The 24,561-nt window shown below is 49.6% G+C and overlaps 1 protein-coding gene across 3 annotated transcripts in view; it reads left to right on the top strand.

The window, feature by feature from the left end:
• sap30bp (SAP30 binding protein) overlaps positions 1-24,561 on the top strand; it is an 87,154-nt gene that overhangs the window by 52,527 nt on the left and 10,066 nt on the right. For all 3 annotated transcript variants that reach the window (XM_085963260.1, XM_085963259.1, XM_085963261.1), the window contains exons 5-7: positions 10,577-10,665; positions 17,385-17,476; positions 17,919-17,979. In XM_085963260.1, coding sequence (XP_085819386.1) covers positions 10,577-10,665; positions 17,385-17,476; positions 17,919-17,979 — 242 coding nt within the window. The remainder of the gene's footprint in view (positions 1-10,576; positions 10,666-17,384; positions 17,477-17,918; positions 17,980-24,561) is intronic.

Below are 24,561 nucleotides of genomic sequence, written 5' to 3'. Positions count from 1 at the left end.
GAAATAAATGACTCTCATTATCTTCATGTGCCCAGCCGTGTCTCTCAGTCCTCAGCCACCCACTCGCACCCTCCTCTCATCTTTTGTGCCATTTCTCCCCTTCCCTTCAAATAAAATCATCATGCCAGTCTCCCACCCCACCCAACTCCACCCCACCTTGTGTAATTTATTGACAAAAGTCATAGAAACATAGAAGATAGGAGCAGGAGTAGGCCATTCGGCCCCTCGAGCCTGTTCCACCATTCAATGAGATCATGGCTGATCATCCAAATTCAGTACCCTGTCCCTGCTTTCTCCCCATATCCCTTTATCCCATTAGCCTTAAGAAATATATCTAACTCCTTGAATATATTTAATAAGTTGGCCTCAAATGCCTTCTGTGGTAGAGAATTCCACAGGTTCACCACTCTCTGGGTGAAGAAATTCCTCCTCATCTCAGTCCTAAATGGCTTACCCCTTATCCTTAGACTGTGACCCCTGGTTCTGGACTCCCCCGACCATCGGGAACATCCTTCCTGCATCCAGTCTGTCTAGTCCTGTTAGAATTTTATAAGTTTCAATGAGATCCCCTCTCATTCTTCTAAACTCCAGCGAGTACAAGCCCAATCGACCCAATCTCTCTCCATACGTCATTCCTGCCATCCCAGGTATCAGTCTGGTGAATCTTCGCTGCACTCCCTCCATGGCAAGAACATCCTTCTTCAGACATCTCCCCTGTCTAACTTGCCTGTGCCCGTCTCAAATAACAGTGGGTGATACTTGTGGAGATTTCTGCTATACAGTGGCTGCCTATCTCTCAAGTTCTGATGGTTCGATACTTCGCTGTGAGCCTTCCCCTGTCGCCCCCTCTCTGCCCTCCTTGGTGCCCGCTGTTTATTGCTGTGGGTGACTCCCAGGAGCTCTGGCTCTGCTTGCATTCCATTGCTGAATCGACAGTGTTTTTATGGGTACAGTGATTTGTTGATCTGCTGGATTCGAGCAGGGGGCTAAGTCTTCACCTCGGTTACCACGACAACATGAATACCAGGCCTTTGTTTGCAATTTTGTGCTGCTTTTTTTTAAGCTGTTTTTCTTTTGAGCATTGCCTCCATTCAGCTTGCAGCGTTAACTGCACTGGGCAAAGCTCCAACGGCAGCGTACAGTGAGCACAGCTAATTCCCACAGTCTGCTGAGCAGGACCCTACTCGCTCAGACACCGAGAGCGCTCTTCCAGCACGAGGGGCGAGGCGGGGCCAGGGGGTAGAGAGAGTGAGCAAGGCATCCCTGGATTAATTAAAGCTGTCAGACCTCCTTCATGCATGCTGGCTGGTTAGGCTGCAGGGTGTGGCACTAGCCCACAATAACTTGAGTGCATCAAGCATGTAAACCAGCCTGGTCCAGCCAGTAACAATCCAACAGGCACCCCCGGCTCACTTCACCCAAACGGCAGAATGCAGAAAGAAAACTCCCAATTGGCTGTAGATCAAGCATGTGTGTGTATATATCTGTGTGTGTGTGTGTGTGTGTGTGTGAGATAGTGTGTCTGTGTGTGTGTGTGTGATCGAGATATATATATATAGTGTGTATATAGTGTGTGTGTGTGAGATAGATAGATATATATCTATGTATATATATGGTGTGTTTGTGATATATATATATGGTGTGTCTGTGTGTGATCGATATATATATATAGTGTGTATATATATGGTGTGTCTGTGTGTGTGTGTGATAGATATCTATCTATGTATATATATATGGTGTGTCTGTCTGTGTGTGAGATAGATAGATATCTATCTATGTATATATATATATGGTGTGTCTGTGTGTGAGATAGATAGATATATATCTATGTATATATATGGCGTGTCTGTGTGTGAGATAGATAGATATATATCTATGTATATATATGGTGTGTCTGTGTGTGAGATAGATAGATATCTATCTATGTATATATATATGGTGTGTGTGTGTGTGAGATAGATAGATATATATCTATGTATATATATGGTGTGTGTGTGATATATATATATGGTGTGTCTGTGTGTGATCGATATATATATATAGTGTGTATATATATGGTGTGTCTGTGTGTGTGTGTGATAGATAGATATCTATCTATGTATATATATATATGGTGTGTCTGTGTGTGTGAGATAGATAGATATCTATCTATGTATATATATATATGGTGTGTCTGTGTGTGAGATAGATAGATATATATCTATGTATATATATGGTGTGTCTGTGTGTGTGTGATAGATAGATATCTATCTATGTATATATATATATGGTGTGTCTGTGTGTGTGTGATCGATATATATATATAGTGTGTATATATATGGTGTGTCTGTGTGTGTGTGTGATAGATAGATATCTATCTATGTATATATATATGGTGTGTCTGTGTGTGTGATAGATAGATATCTATCTATGTATATATATATGGTGTGCCTGTGTGTGAGATAGATATCTATCTATGTATATATATGGTGTGTCTGTGTGTGAGATAGATAGATATATATCTATGTATATATATATGGTGTGTCTGTGTGTGTGTGATAGATAGATATCTATCTATGTATATATATATGGTGTGCCTGTGTATGAGATAGATAGATATCTATCTATGTATATATATGGTGTGTCTGTGTGTGAGATAGATAGATATATATCTATGTATATATATATGGTGTGTCTGTGTGTGAGATAGATAGATATATATCTATGTATATATATGGTGTGTCTGTGTGTGTGTGATAGATAGATATCTATCTATGTATATATATATGGTGTGCCTGTGTGTGAGATAGATAGATATATATCTATGTATATATATGGTGTGTCTGTGTGTGTGTGTATGTGCGCCTGTGCTGTACAGTGTCAGACAGAGAGCAGCCTAATGGAGCGTGTAATCCAAGCCGAGGGCTGCTGATTTACTTATTAATTACAGAAAAGAACTGCTTACAGTGACGGCAGGCCCCGGGTATTCAGAAGGATTAAAGTTCAGTCCCGCACACTGAAACTTCCTTTGTTTGCTGCCCTTTCCCGAGATATTTTTGATGACTTAACTTTGACTTTTCAGTTAACTTTCCAGTCGAGCTGTGAGAATTTCTCTCTTTAATCCGGCCTTCTGTTTTTCTTTCCCTCCACACATCGCACACTTTGATAAGGTACTGTAGCATGATGGTTATGTTACTGGACTGGTAACCCAGAGGCCTAGACGAACATAGAGAGCGTGAATTCAAATCCCATCATTGCGGTTTCATAATTTGAATTCAGTTTAAAAAAAATCTTGCAATAAAATGCTGGTATGAGTAAAGGTGACCATGAAGCTGTCTTATTGTTGTAAATACCTAACTGGTTCACTAATGTCCTTTAAGGCAGGAAACCTGCCGTCGTTGCCCTGTCTGGACTATATGTGACTCCAGTTCCACACCGACATGTTTGTGGGAGCTTGCTGTGCACAAATTGGCTGCCACGTTTCCTGCGTTAGAACAGCGATTACATGACGTAAGAAAACTACTGGGCACTCGGTCTAAGCGTTAAACAAAGCTTTAATCAACTGTTTTACAACATGGAGGTCTAGTTGTGTCCTTCACTAGTTCCTGTTAAGAATGTCCTGCGCAAGCTGGGCCCGTGCCCAAGCATTTATACTCTCCCTGGACAGCGCCACCCGTAGGCCGCTCAGTATTATTTCACAAGTCTTTCTTTCATGAATGACTGATTCATGTCACTACACTTGAAAAGTACTGCATTGACAGTAAAGCGCTTTAGGACGTCCTGAGGTTGTGAAAGGCGCTATATAAATGCAAGTCTTTGTTTTATTTTCTTTAATGTGGTTGACTCTTTCTTAACTGCCCTCCGAAGTGGCCTAGCAAGCCACTCAGTTGTGTCGAGGAGAAGGCCCATCACCATCTTCTCAGGACGACTAGGGATGGGTAATAAATGCCGGCCTCGCCAGCAACGTCCACATCTCAAGATTGGAAAACAAACCTCTGCTCAAGCATGCTTTCAAGATGATGAGAGGTTTTGATAGAGTAGAGAGAGAAAAACGATTCCCTCTGGCGAGTGGGTCAATAACCAGAGGTCGCGGATTCAAAATCGTTGGCAAAAGATCCCAAGGGGAGTTGAGGAGAAATGTTTTCTGAGTTGTGGGGATCGGGAACGCTCGACCTGGAAAGGTGGAGGAAGCTGATTCCATCAATAATTTTATAAGGGAGTTGGACAGGTACTGGAGGATGAGGAACTCACGGGGTCACGGACAAAAAGTGGGGATGTGGGACTAGGCAGAACTGCTCTCTCAAAGAGCCAGTACAGGCACGACAGGCTGAATGGCCTCCTCCTGTGCTGTAAGTTTCTATGATGTACTGGGGCATGTATTCGGCAGGCAGCTCAGACATTGCCTCTCTGTTACTCTGAACTACACACAGCGCGACCCCTCTGCTGGAAGTGTTCCATTTACCTGTGACCGGGCGCAGTCGGAGCTTCAGTCACATCAGGGCTGCAGGGATGTTGGATGTGCCTTCGGGCAATGTTATCTTTGCTCAGTCACTGAATGCTGACAGCAGGCATGCTCCAACCAGCTCCCGAGTGCAGCACTACCTGTTTATATTAGACAGATCTTTTTTGGATTCTTTTTCTTGTGCTTAGCAAGGTGTGGGATGTTGGAGACCACTTCAGACACGCCATGGATAGGTGTACCATGGTCAGGAGCTCACCAACGTTCCCCTACTCTGCTCCAACAATATACCTTGGCACCAAACCCAGCACTCTCCTCCTGAACCAATGTGCCAGTTTTCCTTTTCCAACACCAGCTGTCCTGTGGCCTCGAGCCAGATTGCCAACTGGTGCCAATTTAGGGATCAAATACCCTCTAGCAACTGGGTGAATCACCCAGACCAACTTCATCTTGAAACCTTACAGCCAGGGAACAAAGGAGACTGTCATCTCATCAGTTTGGCCCAGGTGGTAAAAACGTAATGTCTAACCTACAACAACTCCCCAGTTCCTCAAACAATAGGCACATTTAATCACATGAGGTTGTGAGGAGATCCCAGTACAAGTGTGCCATGTATATAATATCTGCTTGAACTGTCATACTGAAGCCACTTGATGTGAAGGGGCAGGTGGCCCTTTCTGTAGGTTTGCACATGACGGCAGCACAAACACTTGATGACAGGTCTACCAAACCAGACAGCTCCCTGGGGCTCACCACCCAAAAAACACATGCAAAAAGTCACTGGGCTTATTTAGTACTTTGGCACCAAGACACCAAAGGAACATCACACTAAACCCTACATACTTTAATACGATGCAATGGTCATAATTCATCGCCTCACATTGCTTCCGCCCTCGGTGACAGGCCTGTCCACACCAGTACAGTACCCCAGTGTTATACAGTGACAGACCTGTACCCACCAGTACTGTACCCCAGTGTTATACAGTGACAGACCTGTACCCACCAGTACTGCACCCCAGTGTTATACAGCGACGGACCTGTACCCACCAGTACTGTACCCCAGTGTTATACAGTGACAGACCTGTACCCACCAGTACAGTACCCCAGTGTTATACAGTGACAGACCTGCACCCACCAGTACTGTACCCCAGTGTTATACAGTGACAGACCTGTACCCACCAGTACTGTACCCCCAGTGTTATACAGGGACTGACCTGTACCCACCAGTACTGTACCCCAGTGTTATACAGGGACTGACCTGTACCCACCAGTACTGTACCCCAGTGTTATACAGTGACAGACCTGTACCCACCAGTACTGCACCCCAGTGTTATACAGCGACGGACCTGTACCCACCAGTACTGTACCCCAGTGTTATACAGGGACTGACCTGTACCCACCAGTACTGTACCCCAGTGTTATACAGGGACTGACCTGTACCCACCAGTACTGTACCCCAGTGTTACACAGTGACAGACCTGTACCCACCAGTACTGCACCCCAGTGTTATACGGCGACGGACCTGTACCCACCAGTACTGTACCCCAGTGTTATACAGCGACAGACCTGTCCCCACCAGTACTGTACCCCAGTGTTAGTGACAGACCTGTACCCACCAGTACTGTACCCCAGTGTTCTACAATGACAGACCTGTACCCACCAGTACTGTACCCCAGTGTTAGTGACAGACCTGTACCCACCAGTACTGTACCCGTGTTATACAGTAACAAACCTGTACCCACCAGTACTGTACCTGTGTTAAATTCAGTGACAGACCTGTACCCACCAGTACTGTACCCCAGTGTTATACAGTGACAAACCTGTACACACCAGTACTGTACCCCAGTGTTAGTGACAGACCTGTCCCCACCAGTACTGTACCCCAGTGTTAGTGACAGACCTGTACCCACCAGTACTGTACCCGTGTTATACAGTGACAAACCTGTACCCACCAGTACTGTACCCGTGTTATACAGTGACAAACCTGTACCCACCAGTACTGTACCCCAGTGTTATACAGTGACAAACCTGTACACACCAGTACTGTACCCCCAGTGTTATACAGTGACAAACCTGTACCCACCAGTACTGTACCCCAGTGTTATACAGTGACAAACCTGTACCCACCAGTACTGTACCCCCAGTGTTATACAGGGACTGACCTGTACCCACCAGTACTGTACCCCAGTGTTATACAGGGACTGACCTGTACCCACCAGTACTGTACCCCAGTGTTACACAGTGACAGACCTGTACCCACCAGTACTGCACCCCAGTGTTATACAGCGACGGACCTGTACCCACCAGTACTGTACCCCAGTGTTAGTGACAGACCTGTACCCACCAGTACTGTACCACAGTGTTATACAGTGACAGACTTGTACCCACCAGTACTGTACCCCAGTGTTAGTGACAGACCTGTACCCACCAGTACTGTACCCCAGTGTTACACAGTGACACACCTGTACCCACCAGTACTGTACCCCAAAATAATCTTTGCTGACACTGCCCCAAGTTTGGAAGGATGAATCCAGGGGTGTACTGTTTGGTGATTTTCACCATTTAATTGTGCAACGTGAAAATTTCTTTCAGTCATGTCTGTACTGAAATCGCAGTGCCATCAGTGTATAGTGTACATCCTGAACAAATAGGGAAAGCAACATAGGGCAGGGACTTACAAACAGAAAGCTTCAGGTCTGAATGGCCAACCCTCTCCTTTGTCTGGCCTCCTGTTGGTCTCGGTACATTGTTGACACTACAGTAGTAATCCGTGCCTTTGTGAAAATTCCTCCCTTGTTCTTCCTAAGCCCCAAATACCCTGTTCTACCTACACTTCCTCCTTCCTACACCTTCACTGCTTTGAAATCGAGACTCACCACCATCTCCCACTCTAAATCATGCTTTCCCAGGACTTCAAACCTTGTGAAGACTTTCACCTCCCTCAGCCTTTCCCTCCTCTGACGAGATTGGTGTCAAAATATCGCCACTTCCTGATTGACCCTGTTTACTCTTTTTATTCTTTTCAACCTTGGGCAGCGGCCTGCACTGTGGCCCCGACCCTTCCCCAAAAACTTCTCCTTTTTAAAAGAGAGGATTAAATTAGCAGAGACCTTGTCTGCTGATCTAAGGCACAGGCAAAGAAAAAAACAATCAAACTGTTGCAGCGTGCAAGGTGAATGAGATGGGACTGTTGGAGGGGGATTGCTCACCACTCTGATACTGCCCTGGTCAATGACCCATGACTACCGTGTAACTCTGACTCTCCTCACCCGCTCTGATGCTCCATTGAACATCCTCCTCGCCTCCACTACCTGTTGTCAATAGCCCAGCTCCATGACCCCATTCTTGTGGTTCCACTCTTACCCGCCCCGGTGCAGTCACCACATCTGCTCGAAAGGTTTCTCGCCCCGTGCCTGCCCACAGTCACTTTTGATGTAAGCCAGGGCTCCACCCTTGGTTGTCTCCTATTCATTGTTTCCATGTTACTCGTTGGCAAGCATGGGTTCAGCTTCCTTATGTACAGCAAGGAGGGCAGAGGAAACGCTTCAAGGACATCCCTCAAAGCCTCCTTGAAAAAGTGTAACCTCCCCATCGACACCTGGGAATCCCTGGCCCAAGACCGCACAAAGTGGAGGAGAAGCATCTGGGAAGGCGCCGAACACCTCAAGTCTCTTCACCGGGAGCAAGCAGAAGCCAAGCGCAAGGAGCGCACAGCAACCCAAGCACCCCACCCACCCGCCCCTTCAACCACCGTCTGCCTCACCTGTGACAGAGACTGTTGGTCCCGCATTGGACTCATCAGTCACCTGCGAACTCATTTTTAATGTGGAAGCAAGTCATCCTTGGTTCTGAGGGACTGCCTAAGAGAAGAGACAGCACGGAGGCCCAACTCTACCTCCCTGATCTCCACCGTTGACTCCCAAGCTGTTGCTGTATTATTCAGCCAGCCTGCTGGCATCGACTCCTGAGTCAAAACCTCCTACAGCTCAATGGCAACACAACTGGACCATCCGGTTTGATTCTGACCAACTCCTACATGCCTCTGGATCTGACACCAGTCAAACCCCTGTTTCTTGCTCAGACTGAGCCTGGTGGAGTTGCAACCTCGGGATTTATGAACAGTTTAGCTAGAGTAAATAAGGAGAACCTGTTACTAGTAACCAGAGGGCACAGATTTAAGGTGATTGGCAAAATAGCTGGGGTGGAAATGAGAAGAAATGTTTTAAGCATCGAGTTGTTGTGATCTGGAACGCTCTGCCTGAAAGGGCGGTGGAAGCAGATTCAGTAGTAGCTTTCAAAAAGGAATTGGATATAGAAACATAGAAGATAGGAGCAGGAGTAGGCCATTCGGCCCCTCGAGCCTGCTCCGCCATTCAATGAGATCATGGCTGATCATCCAAACTCAGTACCCTGTCCCTGCCTTCTCCCCATATCCCTTGATCCCTTTATCCTTAAGAAATATATCTAACTCCTTCTTGAATATATTTAATGAATTGGCCTCCACTGCCTTCTGTGGTAGAGAATTCCACAGGTTCACCACTCTGGGTGAAGAAATTCCTCCTCATCTCTGTCCTAAATGGCTTACCCCTTATCCTTAGACTGTGAGCCCTGGTTCTGGACTCCCCGACCATCGGGAACATCCTTCCTGCATTTAGTCTGTCTAGTCCTTGAAAAGGAAACAGTTGCAGGGCTGTGGGGAAAGAGCAGGGGAGTGGGACTAATTGGCGAGCTCTTTCAAAGAGCTGGCACAGGCACGATGGGCCGAATGGCCTTCTGTTGCAAGATTCTATGATTTTATGAACTGAGCTACAGGAAACTTTGGATTATCCGGAGGTTAACTGTCCGGAATGCTCGAGCCACCGGCAAAAATCAGGAGCCGTTTCATTAGGTTTTTTTTCTTTTCGTTGCTTTTTTCTCACCAGTCAGGCTCTGCAAGGTCTCGCTGAAGCTGTTGCTAAGCTGCAGAGACGCTTGCAAGGTACGGCCGACTGTTTAGAAGCTGTTGCTAAGCAACAGGGTTTGTTGCCAGATACGGAGCTCAAAATCTCCGTATGTTTCAACATTAGCGCTGGTTTGTCCGGCAGTTTTGATGGGACGGCAACAGCTCGGTCCCGTCGGTGCCGGATAGCACAAAGTTTCCTGTATTGACCCAACATCAAGTCTCATCACCAAGACTGGCACCTTCTGCATTGGCCAGTGATGCCCCGACTGCACCTGAAACCCTCATCCACACCTTCATCACCTCAAGGCTCAATTTCTATAATGGTCCCCGGCACCCACCCTAATCCAGCACTCTAGTGCACCCATCACTCCCGTCCTAGCCCAGTCCCTCTGGCTGCCTGTGCCCCAATGAAAAGCTCCTTCCCGTTTTTAGAACCCTTCCGTGGCCTCGCCCTAACCCTGTCTGAGGAACCTTATTCAGCTCCATCTTTCAGGCTGTTCCTCCTCTATTCCAGTCAGGACACAGTTTAGGTGCGACAATCAGCCATAGTAGGGCGATTTAAAATCCTTATCCTTGTTTTCAATGGCCTCGCCCCTCCCTATCTATCTCTGTAACCTCCTCCAGCCCCACAACCCTCCGAGATCTCTGTGCTCCTCCAATTCTGGCCTCTTGAGCATCCCCGATTTTAATCGCTCCAACTTAAAACCGACCTCTTTGACCAAGCTTTTGGTCACCTGACCTAATATCGCCTTATGTGGCTCAGTGTCAAATTTTGTATAAAAATGCGCCGGTGGTCGCTTTACTATGTTAAAGGCGCTATATAAATGCAAATTGTTGTATGGAGGGTAAACTATCATTCAGGATTCCCACTCCTGACCACCGTCCAGCAACCTCTGCTGAGGACAGCATTGGGCTGCCAGTCTCACGTGAAGAATGGATGCTTGGGTGAGGCACTGTGGAGGGTTGCCAGCACCCAAGGAACCAGAAAAAGGGAGCAATTACGATCGAGGAGGGGGGGAAAGCATAAATCAGCACAAGGAGCGGGGGGGGGGGGTGTTTACCAGGTGACAGTAAGTCGTGTTGAGGTGAGATGAGGAACTGCGGGTCTGTGACTGTGCAGAGAGCAGTGTGCTGGGTTATCCGTGTTACCCCTGGTGGTATCTATGGTGCTGATGTAGCCTTTGTTTTCTTTCCAGCTTCATTTTCAGAAAAAGTGAGGAACATGTCTCCCGATGACATCAGAATCCCTCCCGAGCCCGTGGGGAGATGCTCTAATCACTTACAGGTATGGGGCACAGCCGGAGGAGGAGGAGGAAGTGCTGTTGGTACCAAGGGCCCGATTGGGAAGATGGTGTGATGTGACAAATACTTAGAACAGTTTCTTTGTTAGTCCTAACAACCCAATCTGATTAGAACACTGGCAGCTTTTGTCTGGGGTGTAAATGCTTTATACAGGGGTGGATTGTATATGACCTGCTGCCTGTTATTCTTGCACAGACTATGTGTCAGCACGGCCTGTGGGCCAGCGCGGGTGGGATGGATGAGCCGACTTGCCTCATCCACGATGCGAACTTCATTCCCACACACCTCCCCTGTCCAAATTTGCTCCCTTTCTCTTGAGGCCCAGGTGCAACAGTCTGCCGGCAGTATCTGTACCTGGTGGCCATTCCTCGTGTGTGAGCCGAGTCAGTGGGCTACCTGTACTGGAGGGAAGCATCACAGCTCAGCCCGACCCAGATTGATGGCCACAATCAGTCAGCAAAACCATCAACTCCTTTACCGTTGTGTCATTCAACTACCGGGGGGCGGCAGGCGGCGAACTAGATCTTGTGCCTTGGCCTTATCTTGTCCAGCAATTCCTGTGTTATCACCTGAGCATCTACAGGCATACTGGCTAGGGATCCGGAGCGGAAATCCTGGCTGATTTTTCTTTCACCCCCCCCCCCACCGCAGCACGGTGGCATAGTGGTTAGCACTGTTGCCTCACAGCGCCAGGGACCCGGGTTCGAATCCGGCCTCGGGCGACTGTCTGTGTGGAGTTTGCACATTCTCCCCGTGTTTGCGTGGGTTTCCTCCGGGTGCTCCGGTTTCCTCCCACAGTCCAAAGATGTGCGAGTTAGGTTGATTGGCTATGATAAATTGACCCTTAGTGTTAGGGGGATTAAATACGTGGGGTTACGGGGATAGGGTGGGATATGTGTTGGTGTAGGGGTTACGGGGATCGGGTGGGATATGTGTCGGTGCAGGCTCGATGGGCCGAAATGGCCTCTATCTGCACTGTGGGGTTTCTGTGATTCTGATTCACCCCCCACTCCTTGCTTAGTGACTCCGAGGCCAGTCAGACCCCCCTAGTGTAGACCAGCTGAGCTCTGCTGACTCGGCACAGGTGGGAGATCGGACCTGGCACCTTCTATGGGTCATCACACGGTGCCAGCGAGGGCAGCCCAAAAATGAACAGAATCACTGATGGGAACCTGATTGGTGGCCGTGCCTTCAGCTGCCTAGGCGCTAAACTCTGCAATTCCCTCTTGAAACTGCTCCACCTCTCCCTCCTCCTTTAAGACCCTCCTTAAAACCTTTGACCAAGCTTTTGGTCACCTGTCCTAATATCTCTGTGTGGCTCAGTGGTAAATTTTGTCTGATTTACGCTCCTGTGAAGCGCCTTGGGGTATTTCGTTACTTTAAAGGCGCGATGCTATATAAATGCAAGTTGTTGCTGTTGTTGATATTAACGAATTCCACTACAGCTACAGACAGCCCAGATTGAAGTTAAACGCTGCTATCTACGGGAGGTTCTGGCATTGGGTTTACAGACTTGCCACACCCTTTTGTTAAACTAGGGGAAATACAAGGAGCTGGTCCCATCCTTCTGGAGTCTACGTCTGCATTAACAGCAGAGTCCAGCAGCGTGACTCGGACCAGCTCCCCAATGGAGTGAGTACGGGGGTGGGGGGCGGCAGGGAGCAACACACCGAGTTCGCTCTCCGCGCCCCCTCCACCCAAACAGGATCAGAAATCACAAAGCATCAAAATGTGTTGGGAGTGCCCCACTTATTCTCTGTCAGCGCTACACGAACACACCCACAAGCTCGAGGCTGCAATGTTTACAATGAGTAATTGCTTGGCCAGTGGTGAGGAATGTGTCGGGCAGGTGTGAGGAGTTCGCACTGCTTTCGACTGTGTGTGGACATGTTCCGTTCTCTCTCTCACCCCAAACTAAACTGTCTCATGTAGGAGGTGGAGGGAGGCACTGACCATCCCCTCCTCAACCTCTGACACACCTAGAGAATTAGAGCCCGGGGCAAGAGAACCAGTGTTTGGTGCGGGAGAGTTGGTGCTGGCTAATGTTGGATGTGGAGACCCTGTGAGCGGGCCCGATGTCAGTCCAGTCACACGCCGAGAGTGGAGAGTGCTGCAGAGTAGCCTTCTCTAATCCGAGAATCACCTTCATTCGAAGAGACTGCCAGCATGTTTGTGTGCTCTTTGTCCCCAGTGCTGAATATATAAAATAAGAATCTGCATTCTATTTCCCACTAATATGAGGCATTGGCTTCACTTCTGCAACTGCTGCTCTCATCATTAAGCGGCTTTTGGTGAAACATTCGGAGAAAGCGCTCCCAGTGGCTCATTAGGGAAAGGTGCCATGCTGTGCGATACTGAGCCGTACCAATCTGGGAGCTGCCAGTTTTTATCCCCGGGTTTGGATGATCTGAGCTGGGCCAGCAGTGGTGACGCAGCAATTGGCCACAATGGCCCTGGGCTAGGGAGGTGCAGAATCAACCAGGGTTGCTGTTCCTGATCACGACGCAGTGACCTCTGCTGGAAAGGGCACATATGTGACTGGGACAAGGGTGTAATCAGGATGGGCTTTGATGCCCCCCCCGACCCCCAGTACGGCATAGAAGGCCACGGCCCACAGCGAGGCAGAGCAGTCCCCGGCCCACAGCGAGGCAGAGCAGTCCCCGGCCCACAGCGAGGCAGAGCAGTCCCCGGCCCACAGCGAGGCAGAGCAGTCCCCGGCCCACAGCGAGACAGAGCAGTCCCCGGCCCACAGCGAGGCAGAGCAGGCCCCGGCCCACAGCGAGACAGAGCAGGCATAGATAGGACAAGGAAGGAGGTTCTGCTGAGGGAGTTTGAGCAGCTAGGGGCCAAATTAAAAAGCAGAACCACAAGGGTAATAATCTCTGGATTATTACCTGAGCCACGAGCGAATTTGGCTAGGACAAATAAAATTAGAGAGTTAAATGCGTGGCTCAAAGACTGGTGTGGGAGAAATGGGTTTTGCTTCCTGGGACACTGGCACCAGTACTGGGGCAGGAGGGAGCTGTTCCGTTGGGACGGGCTTCACTTGGCCAGTGCTGGGACTAGAGTCCTGGCGGATCATCTAACTAGGGCTGTAGAGAGGGCTTTAAACTAACTAGTTGGGGGGAGGTTCCTGGAGAGCAAATAATAAAAATGACAACAGAGAAGGTAATAGACTTAGGTAGCAGTGGGGAAATTAAAAACCAGTGCGTGTCAGGAAGGGGCAGAAGGTATGGAGTAAAAGGTAAAGTAATAAAAAGGGCAAAAGCAGGAACTAAGTGTCACAAAACATCTTTGAAAGTTCTCTATCTGAATGCACATAGCATTCGTAACAAAATAGATGAGTTAATGGCACAAATAACTACATATGGGTATGATCTTGTGGCCATTACAGAAACATGGCTGCAGGGTGACAATGCCGGGGAATTAAACATACCAGGTTATTTAACGATCAGGAAGGACAGGCAGGAAGGAAGGGGAGGTGGGGTGGCTATGTTAATAAAGGAAGGAATCACTGTAATACAGAGAAATGATATTGGGTCAACAGATCAGGATAATGAAACAGTTTGGGTGGAGGTAAGGAATAATAAGGGGGAAAAAACACTAGTGGGCGTAGTCTATAGGCCTCCGAACAGTGGCAACAGTTGGACGGAGTATCAATCAGGAAATAGTTGAGGCTTGTAATAAGGGAACATCTATAATTATGGGGGATTTCAACTATCATATTAATTGGACAAATCAAATTGGGCAGAGCAGCCTTGAGGATGAGTTCATTGAGTGTATTGGGGATGGGTTTCTTGAGCAGTATGTAACTGAACCGACCAGGGGGCAAGCAACCTTAGATCTGGTCCTGTGTAACGAGACGGGATTAATTAAAAATGTCCTAGTAAAGGATCCCCTTGGAATGAGTGACCATAACATGGTTGAATTCCATATTCAATTAGAGGGTGAGAAGGTTGGATCTCAAACAAGCGTGCTAAGCTTGAATAAAGGAGACTATGAAGGTATGAGAGCGGAATTGAGTAGAGTGGATTGGGAAAATAGATTAAAGGGTAAGACGATACATGATCAGTGGTGTACATTCAAGGAGTTATTTTACAACTTCCAAAAAATATATATTCCACTGAGAAGAAAAGGGTGTAAAAGAAAAGACAGCCATCCGTGGCTAAGTAAAGAAATTAAGGATAGTATTCGACTAAAAACAAGGGCATATAAGGTAGCCAAATCCGGTGGGAGGATAGAGGATTGGGAAAACTTTAAAAGACAGCAAAAAATAACAAAAAGATTGATTAAGAAAGGGAAGATAGATTATGAAAGTAAATTAGCAAAAAATATAAAAACAGATAGTAAGAGTTTTTATAGTTATATAAAAAGAAAAAGGGTGGCTAAAGTAAATGTTGGTCCCTTAGAGGATGAGACCGGGAAATTAATGGTGGGAAATATGGAGATGGCAAAAACACTGAATGAATATTTTACATCAGTCTTTACAGTAGAAGACACTAAGAATATCCCAACACTGGACAAACAGGGGGCTAAAGGGGGGGAGGAGCTAAACACGATCAAAATCACTAAGGAAGTGGTACTCGGTAAAATTATGGGACTCAAGGCGGATAAATCACCTGGACCTAATGGCTTACATCCTAGGGCCTTGAGGGAAGTGGCGGTAGGGATTGTGGATGCATTGGTAATAATTTTCCAAAACTCCCTGGACTCGGCAAAGGTCCCGGCAGACTGGAAAACTGCTAATGTAACGCCCTTATTTAAAAAGGGCAGTAGACAGAAGGCTGGAAACTATAGACCGGTTAGCCTAACATCTGTGGTAGGTAAAATTTTGGAGTCCATTATTAAGGAGACAGTAACAGGACATTTGGATAATCATCATTTAATAGGACAAAGTCAGCATGGTTTTATGAAGGGGAAGTCATGTTTGACAAATTTGCTGGAGTTCTTTGAGGAAGTAACGTATAGGGTGGATAAAGGGGAACCAGTGGATGTAGTGTATTTAGACTTCCAAAAGGCATTTGACAAGGTGCCACACAAAAGATTATTGCTTAAGATAAAAAATCACGGGATTGGGGGTAATATTCTGGCATGGATAGAGGATTGGCTATCTAACAGAAGGCAGAGAGTTGGGATAAATGGTTCATTCTCAGACTGGCAATCAGTAACTAGTGGTGTTCCGCAGGGGTCAGTGCTGGGTCCCCAACTCTTTACAATCTATATTAACGATTTGGAGGAGGGGACCGAGTGTAGCATATCAAAGTCTGCAGATGATACTAAGATGGGAGGGAAAGTAGTGAGTGAGGAGGACATAAAAAACCTGCAAGGGGACATCGACAGGCTAAGTAAGTGGGCAGAGATTTGGCAGATGGAATACAATACTGGAAAGTGTGAGGTTATGCACTTTCGCAGGAAAAATCGTAGAGCAAGTTATTATCTTAATGGCAAGAAACTGGAAAGTACTGAAGTACAAAGGGATCTGGGGGTCCTGGTGCACGAAACTCAAAAGGTTAGTATGCAGGTGCAGCAAGTGATTAAGAAGGCCAATGGAATGTTGGCTTTCATTGCTAGGGGGATAGAATATAAAAATAGGGAGGTATTGCTTCAGTTGCACAAGGTATTGGTGAGACCGCACCTGGAATACTGCGTACAGTTTTGGTGTCCATACTTAAGAAAGGACATACTTGCTGTCGAGTCAGTACAAAGAAGGTTCACTCGGTTAATCCCGGGAATGAGGGGATGGACATATGAGGAGAGGTTGAGTAGATTGGGACTCTACTCATTGGAGTTCAGAAGAATGAGAGGCGATCTTATTGAAACATATAAGATTGTGAAGGGGTTGGATCGGGTGGATGCGGGGAAGATGTTCCCGATGATGGGTGAAACTAGAACTAGGGGGCATAGTCTTAGAATAAGGGGCTGCTCTTTCAAAACTGAGATGAGGAGGAACTACTTCACTCAGAGGGTGGTAGGTCCATGGAATATGCTGCCCCAAAAAGCTGTAGAAGCTACATCATTACATAAATTTAAAACAGAAATAGACAGTTTCCTAGAAGTAAAGGGAATTAAGGGTTACGGGGAGCGGGCAGGAATTTGGACATGAGTCTAGGTTCGGATCGGTCATGGCCCTGTGGGTAGCGGAGCGGGCCCAGGGGCCGTGTAGCCTGATCCTGCTCCTATTTCGTGTGTCTAATTCTGTTAGATTCAGGAGATGGTTCTGTGATAGTGGATTGGCGGTTAGGATCAGATCAGCCATGATCTTATTGAATGGCGGAGCAGGCTCGAGGGGCCGATTGGCCTATTCCTGCTCCTATTTCTTATGTTCTTATGTAGGCCCCGGCCCACAGCGAGACAGAGCAGGCCCCGGCCCAGAGCGAGGCAGAGCCGTCCCCGGCCCAGAGCGAGGCAGAGCCGTCCCCGGCCCAGAGCGAGGCAGAGCCGGCCCCGGCCCAGAGCGAGGCAGAGCCGTCCCCGGCCCAGAGCGAGGCAGAGCCGTCCCCGGCCCAGAGCGAGGCAGAGCCGTCCCCGGCCCAGAGCGAGGCAGAGCCGTCCCCGGCCCAGAGCGAGGCAGAGCCGTCCCCGGCCCAGAGCGAGGCAGCATTAATCCTGGTGAAAGCCTTGTGCATGTAGAGAGAAACTCTGCACTCTGATTTGCTGTTGAGTGTTACTCCATGTTAGTTGTTCTGTTCCATGTCTCCACAGGAGAAAATTCAGAAGCTGTACGACAGAAAGCTGAACGAAGGCCTCGACATGAACAACATCATTCAGAGGAAAAAGGAATTCCGCAACCCCAGGTCTGTGTGCTTGGACAGAACTCGGGTCTGAGTCTGACTGTTTTCGGGCAGAGGGATGGGGAAGGGTCACTGCTGTCTGGCTGGGGTTTAGCGGCGGGGTCACTGCTGTCTGGCTGGGATTTAGGGCAGAGGTCACTTGTCTGGCTGGGGTTTAGGGCAGAGGTCACTGTTGTCTGGCTGGGGTTTGGGGTGGGGTCATTGCTGTCTGGCTGGGGTTTAGGGCAGAGGTCACTGTTGTCTGGCTGGGGTTTGGGGCGGGGTCATTGCTGTCTGGCTGGGGTTTAGCGGCGACGATGACTGCTGTTTGGTTCCAGTTGGGGAGGGGTAGTCTTGGAGAGAACCCGAGCTGATATGTTGGAGTGTTGGTTGACTGTAGGTGTAGGCTGGTGTCAGTACAGCGTGTGCCTTGGTTTAACAGCTCCTTTCCCTCCCTCTCTTTCAGTATTTATGAAAAATTGATCCAGTTCTGTGGCATCGATGAACTCGGCACAAACTATCCAAAGGTACGTGTGCAACTCTTCAGTACAGATACTGCTGACCGTTTACACTGTGGCTCACTTTTTTTGAGGAAAGTCGGGTGATGGCCACAGGCACGACATAAGCAAGGGTTAAAATAAGAAGCAATATGAGGTGAATCAGGAGTTGCTGATTAGATGACACCGGACATGGATTTTAAAAGCTTTAAGATTGTAAGAGCACGGAGTGACTCGGGGAGGTGAGATGTTCCACGGTTCTGAGGTACTGGGGAAGAGTGAGCTAGAGTTGGAGAAAGTGTGATGAGTCTTGATTTTAACCCAATGAGGATGAGATAGGGCTCAAATTCAGATCTTACAATACACAATTTATTAAGTTGCATAAACCTGTCCAAGTTTGAAATACAGTGGATCAAACCATGAGCTTCACCCACCTCCCTCCGCTCCCTATCTTGTCCATTGCTATATTCGGAGCCTTGAAGTAAACCAAGGGAGAGTCAGAAAAGGCAAGTCCACAAAAACGGGGAAAGATCCAAGTGGCGTGTTGGAATGAGGCGTCGCTCTTGCACACGAGTAAGATTCAGGGGTGTCACTATATTCATTTAATGTTTTGTTACACTACAATTCCTAAAGTGGATTTGTATGTGCCTTTAAGAGCCCCAGGTGTGCTGTAATGCCGGTAATGGCCACTCGGGCTATATAAGCCTGTATATTGTGTATATCTGTTAGAACCCCCCCCAGACTTTGCTTAGTAAACACCTATGAACCAACTCCTGTCTTCAGTGTCTTTATCAACACACGGACACTACAGGAAACATTCATTTTTTTTATTGTATGCTTATGATTTTCTGGTTTGGCATCCAGTGTTCAGCATCAAGAACAGTTAGATCCAGAGTAAAGCTGCCTCTACACTGTCCCATCAAACACTCCCAGGGCAGGTACAGCATGGGGTTAGATACAGAGTAAAGCTCCCTCTACACTGTCCCATCAAACACTCCCAGGGCAGGTACAGCCTGGGTTAGATACAGAGTAAAGCTCCCTCTACACTGTCCCATCAAACATTCCCAGATCAGGTACAGCCCGGGTTAGATACAGAGTAAAGTTCCCTCCACACTGTCCCATCAAACACTCCCAGGGCAGGTACAGCACGGGTTAGATACAGAGTAAAGCTCCCTCTACACTGTCCCATCAAACACTCCCAGGGCAGGTACAGCACGGGTTAGATACAGAGTAAAGCTCCCTCTACACTGTCCCATCAAACACTCCCGGGGCAGGTACAGCACGGGTTAGATACAGAGTAAAGCTCCCTCTACACTGTCCCATCAAACACTCCCAGGGCAGGTACAGCACGGGTTAGATACAGAGTAAAGCTCCTTCTACACTGTCCCATCAAACACTCCCAGGGCAGGTACAGCACGGGTTAGATACAGAGTAAAGCTCCCTCTACACTGTCCCATCAAACACTCCCGGGGCAGGTACAGCACGGGTTAGATACAGAGTAAAGCTCCCTCTACACTGTCCCATCAAACACTCACGGGGCAGGTACAGCGCGGGTTAGATACAGAGTAAAGCTCCCTCTACACTGTCCCATCAAACACTCCCAGGGCAGGTACAGCACGGGTTAGATACAGAGTAAAGCTCCCTCTACACTGTCCCATCAAACACTCCCAGGGCAGGTACAGCACGGGGTTAGATACAGAGTAAAGCTCCCTCTACACTGTCCCATCAAACACTCCCAGGGCAGGTACAGCGCGGGTTAGATACAGAGTAAAGCTCCCTCTACACTGTCCCATCAAACACTCCCAGGGCAGGTACAGCACGGGTTAGATACAGATTGATGCGCCATCAATTACTCAAAAGACTGAGGTTGAGCGAGTAACAACCAGGCTTTTATTAACTAAAGAATGAAGGTCTTGTCTCGAGTGGTCGACCCGTCCAGAATACTAAGGGACTGGGAGGTAGTCACTTATATACCTGGAATAGTGGGAGGAGTCAGCCGAGGCATGTCCAGACCTGTACCTAGTGGAATACACATACACATACAGACAGGTATAACAGTGGTTTACCACATTCACCCCTTGTTTAAAAATGAGTCCGGCGGGGTGAAGTGTATTTAAAAGTTCGTGTATTGGAGTCTCTCCGGAGGTCTTGTCTGCCGCTGTGATCGACGTGGCGACGGCAGGGGTGGTGGAGCTTCCGGCGTCGCGTCCCGTGTAGGCTGTGGCCCTGGAGTGTAGTCCTTGTGGGTGACGGTCCAAGGCGAGCCGGCTGCTGGGGTTGGATATCGGGTCGTGGGGGGGGGTGGTAATGGGTAGTGGGTTACAGCGGTCCCCGAGGGTGCGAGGTCTCGTATGGAGACTGTGTCCTCCCGCCCGTCCGGGTACGCAATGTAAGCGTACTGGGGGTTGGCGTGGAGGAGGTCGACCCTCTCGACCAGGGGGTCCGTTTTATTGGCCCTCACGTGTCTTCTCAGTAGTACCGGCCCTGGGGACGTCAGCCATGGCGGTAACGATGTCCCTGATGTGGACTTCCTTGGGAAGACAAACATTTTCTCGTGAGGGGTGGCATTGGTGGCAGTGCAGAGCAGTGACCGAATCGAGTGGAGCGCATCGGGGAGCACCTCCTGCCAGCGGGATGTCGGAAGGCCCCTAGACTTTAAGGCTAGTAGGGCGGCCTTCCAAACTGTTGCATTCTCTCTTTCCACCTGTCCGTTCCCCCGGGGGTTGTAACTGGTGGTCCTGCTTGTGGCTATACCCCTAGCGAGCAGGTACTGGCGGAGTTCGTCGCTCATAAACGATGAGCCCCGGTCGCTATGGATATAGCTGGGGAAACCGAACAGGGTGAAGAGGCTGTTCAGAGATTTAATGACCATGGCACTGGTCATGTCCAGGCAGGGGATAGCGAACGGGAACCGGGAGTACTCGTCAATGATGTTGAGGAAGTACACATTGCGGTCGGAGGAGGGGAGAGGCCCTTTGAAATCGACGCTCAGGCGTTCGAAAGGGCGAGTGGCTTTTATCAGGTGGGCTCTGTCTGGTCTATAAAAGTGCAGTTTGCACTCAGCGCAGACTTGGCAGTTCTTGGTCATGGTCCTGACCTCCTCGATGGAGTAAGGCAGGTTGCGGGCCTTGATGAAGTGGAAGAACCTGGTGACCCCCGGGTGGCAGAGGTCATTGTGGAGGGCCCTCAGCCTATCGATCTGCGCGCTGGCGCAGGTGCCACGCGATAGGGCATCTGGGGGTTCATTGAGCTTCCCAGGCCGGTACAAGATCTCGTAATTGTAGGTGGAAAGTTCGATTCTCCACCTCAAGATCTTGTCATTTTTGATTTTGCCCCTCTGCTTGTTGTTGAACATAAAAGCAACTGAACGCTGGTCAGTGAGCAGGGTAAATCGTTTTCCGGCCAGGTAGTGCCTCCAATGACGCACAGCCTCCACGATAGCCTGGGCCTCCTCGACCGCGGAGTGTCTGGTCTCCGGGCCCTGGAGGGTTCGTGAGAAGAATGCCACAGGTCTCCCCGCCTGATTAAGGGTGGCGGCCAGAGCGAAGTCGGACGCATCGCTTTCCACCTGGAAGGGGATGGATTCGTCCACTGCGTGCATGGTGGCTTTGGCAATGTCTTCCTTGATACGGTGGAAGGCTAAGCGGGCCTCTGCCGTCACGGGAAAAGAGGTGGACTTGATCAGCGGACGGGCTTTGTCTGCATAGTAGGGGACCCACTGAGCGTAGTAGGAAAAAAACCCTAGGCACCTCTTCAGAGCTTTTAGGCAGTGGGGCAGTGGGAGTTCCATAAGGGGACGCATCCGGTCCGGGTCGGGACCGATGACCCCGTGTTCCACAACACAGCCAAGGATGGCGAGGCGGTCTGTGCGGAATATGCACTTCTCCTTGTTATATGTCAGGTTCAGGAGTTGGGCGGTGCGGAGGAATTTCTCGAGGTTTGCGTCATGGTCCTGCAAGTCATGGCCGCAGATGGTCACATTATCTAGGTAAGGGAAAGTGGCCTGCAGCTCGCTTTGATCGACCATCCGGTCCATCTCCCTTTGGAAGACGGAGACCCCGTTGGTAACGCCGAAGGGAACCCTAAGGAAGTGATAGAGGCGGCCGTTTGCCTCAAAAGCAGTATACTGGCGGTCTTCAGGGCGGATGGGGAGCTGGTGGTACGCTGATTTCAGGTCAATGGTCGAAAAGACGCGGTACTGCGCGATCTGGTTGACCATGTCAGCTATGCGGGGGAGTGGGTAGGCGTCCAGCAGGGTGTAGCGGTTTATTGTTTGGCTGTAGTTGATGACCAGGCGTTGTTTCTCGCCGGTCTTAACGACCACAACCTGGGCTCGCCAGGGGCTGGAGCTGCCCTCAATAATCCCCTCCTTCAGGAGCCGTTCCACTTCGGTTTTGATGAAAACCCTGTCCCCGGCACTGTATCGCCTGCTCTTTGTGGCGATGGGCTTACAGTCGGGGGTGAGGTTAGCAAACAGTGGGGGGGGTGGGACTCTGAGTGTGGAGAGGTTGCATCTGGTGCGCGGCGGGCAATTTGGAGGCTGCTGGCTGCGGACTGTGAGTGGGGGGAGGGGGCCACCGTACGCCATCGTAGCGCTTTTGAGGTGGCACTGGAAATCCAACCCCAGTAGAACGGCAGCGCAGAGGTCGGGCAGGACCAGGAGTTTAAAATTATTGAACACAGTCCCGTCTACTACTAGTGTCACCACGCAGTAGCCGCCAATGTCCGCTGACTGGGACTCGGAGGCCATAGAAATCCGCTGGTGCGCAGGCAGGACTGGGAGAGAGCAACGCCGCACCGTGTTGGGGTGGATGAAGCTCTCTGTGCTCCCGGAGTCAAAAAGGCAGTTTATTGCATGGCCGTTTACCTTAACGTCCATTTTGGACCGAGCTAGCTGGTGCGGTCTCGTTTGGTCCAGCGTCACAGAGGCCAGCGTAGGGGTCGGTGTGTCGCTGCGAGTATCAGATGGGGGGGGCGTTGGCGGTCTGCTGCGTCCCGGCTGGTGTCCAAGATGGCGGCGTCCATGATTCCCATGTGGCTGGAGTCGTCCAAGATGGCTGCTGCTGCGGTGGTTCGCACATGGCTGGGGCGGCCCAAGATGGCGGCCCGCACGCGGCGCTGTTGGGGGCCCAAGATGGCGGCTCGCACAGCCCACACGCGGCGCTGCTGGCGTTCGGGGTGGCTTTGGCCTTGCAGACGTTGGCGTAGTGTCCCTTTTTCCCGCAGCCCGAGCAGGTCGCATTCTTCGCCGGGCAGCGCGCTCTGGGGTGTTTGGCCTGGCCACAGAAGTAGCATTTCTGGCCTTGGGATACTGCTGTCTGGCTTTGGGACACTGCTGCGGTAGTTGGGCCGTTGTTGGGCTGTGGCTGGGGTGGCACGGTGCTATGGGGCTGTCCTACCGTGTCCCAGGTTGTCGTTCCCCGCAGCGTCCACGGTGCAGAGGAGTAGGCATCCATGCCCCGGAAGGCTGCGTCCAGCGTTAGTGCGATGTCGGAGGCTTTGTCGAGGGTGAGGTCACTCTGCTCCAGCAGTCGCTGTCGGGTGTAGTTGGACCTGTGGCCCGCTACGAAGGCATCCCGGATCAGTTCCTCCGTGTACTTAGTGGGCGTTACCGCCTTACACCCACAGGCCCAGCCAAGCACGGACAGTGCTTGGAGGTATTCCTCAGTCGATTCCCCAGGTTGTTGCTTGCGACTCCCCAGAAGGTGCCTAGCGTATACTTCGTTCACAGGGCGCGTGTACTGGGTCTTGAGGAGCTGGAGGGCGGCTGTGTACGAGGTCGCGTCCCGGATGACTGAGTACACTCGGTGGTTCACCTTGGAGAACAGGACAGACAGTTTGTCCGCATCCGTTTCGACCGCAGTGGAGGCAGTCAGGAATGTCTCGAAGCACGTGAGCCAGTGAGCAAACTTGGTGGAAGCGTCTGCTTCCCGACTGTCCAGGTCCAGGCATGCTGGTGTGAGGATCTTCTCCATTATAAAAATTTAGTTAATAAAATTGATGCGCCATCAATTACTCAAAAGACTGAGGTTGAGCGAGTAACAATCAGGCTTTTATTAACTAAAGAATGAAGGTCTTGTCTCGAGTGGTCGACCCGTCCAGAATACTAAGGGACTGGGCAGTAGTCACTTATATACCTGGAATAGTGGGAGGAGTCAGCCGAGGCATGTCCAGACCTGTACCTAGTGGAATACACATACAGACAGGTATAACAGTGGTTTACCACACAGAGTAAAGCTCCCTCTACACTGTCACATCAAACACTCCCGGGGCAGGTACAGCACGGGTTAGATACAGAGTAAAGCTCCCTCTACACTGTCCCATCAAACACTCCCGGGGCAGGTACAGCACGGGTTAGATACAGAGTAAAGCTCCCTCTACACTGTCCCATCAAACACTCCCAGGGCAGGTACAGCACGGGTTAGATACAGAGTAAAGCTCCCTCTATACTGTCCCATCAAACACTCCCAGAGCAGGTACAGCACGGGTTAGATACAGAGTAAAGCTCCCTCTACACTGTCCCATCAAACACTCACGGGGCAGGTACAGCGCGGGTTATATACAGAGTAAAGCTCCCTCTACACTGTCCCATCAAACACTCCCAGGGCAGGT

This window comes from Somniosus microcephalus, chromosome 21, assembly GCF_052327205.1.
Source record: "Somniosus microcephalus isolate GS21.2 chromosome 21, FLI_Smic_1.0, whole genome shotgun sequence".
NCBI classification, from domain to species: domain Eukaryota; kingdom Metazoa; phylum Chordata; class Chondrichthyes; order Squaliformes; family Somniosidae; genus Somniosus; species Somniosus microcephalus.
This window is presented reverse-complemented; position numbering and strand designations above follow the sequence as displayed.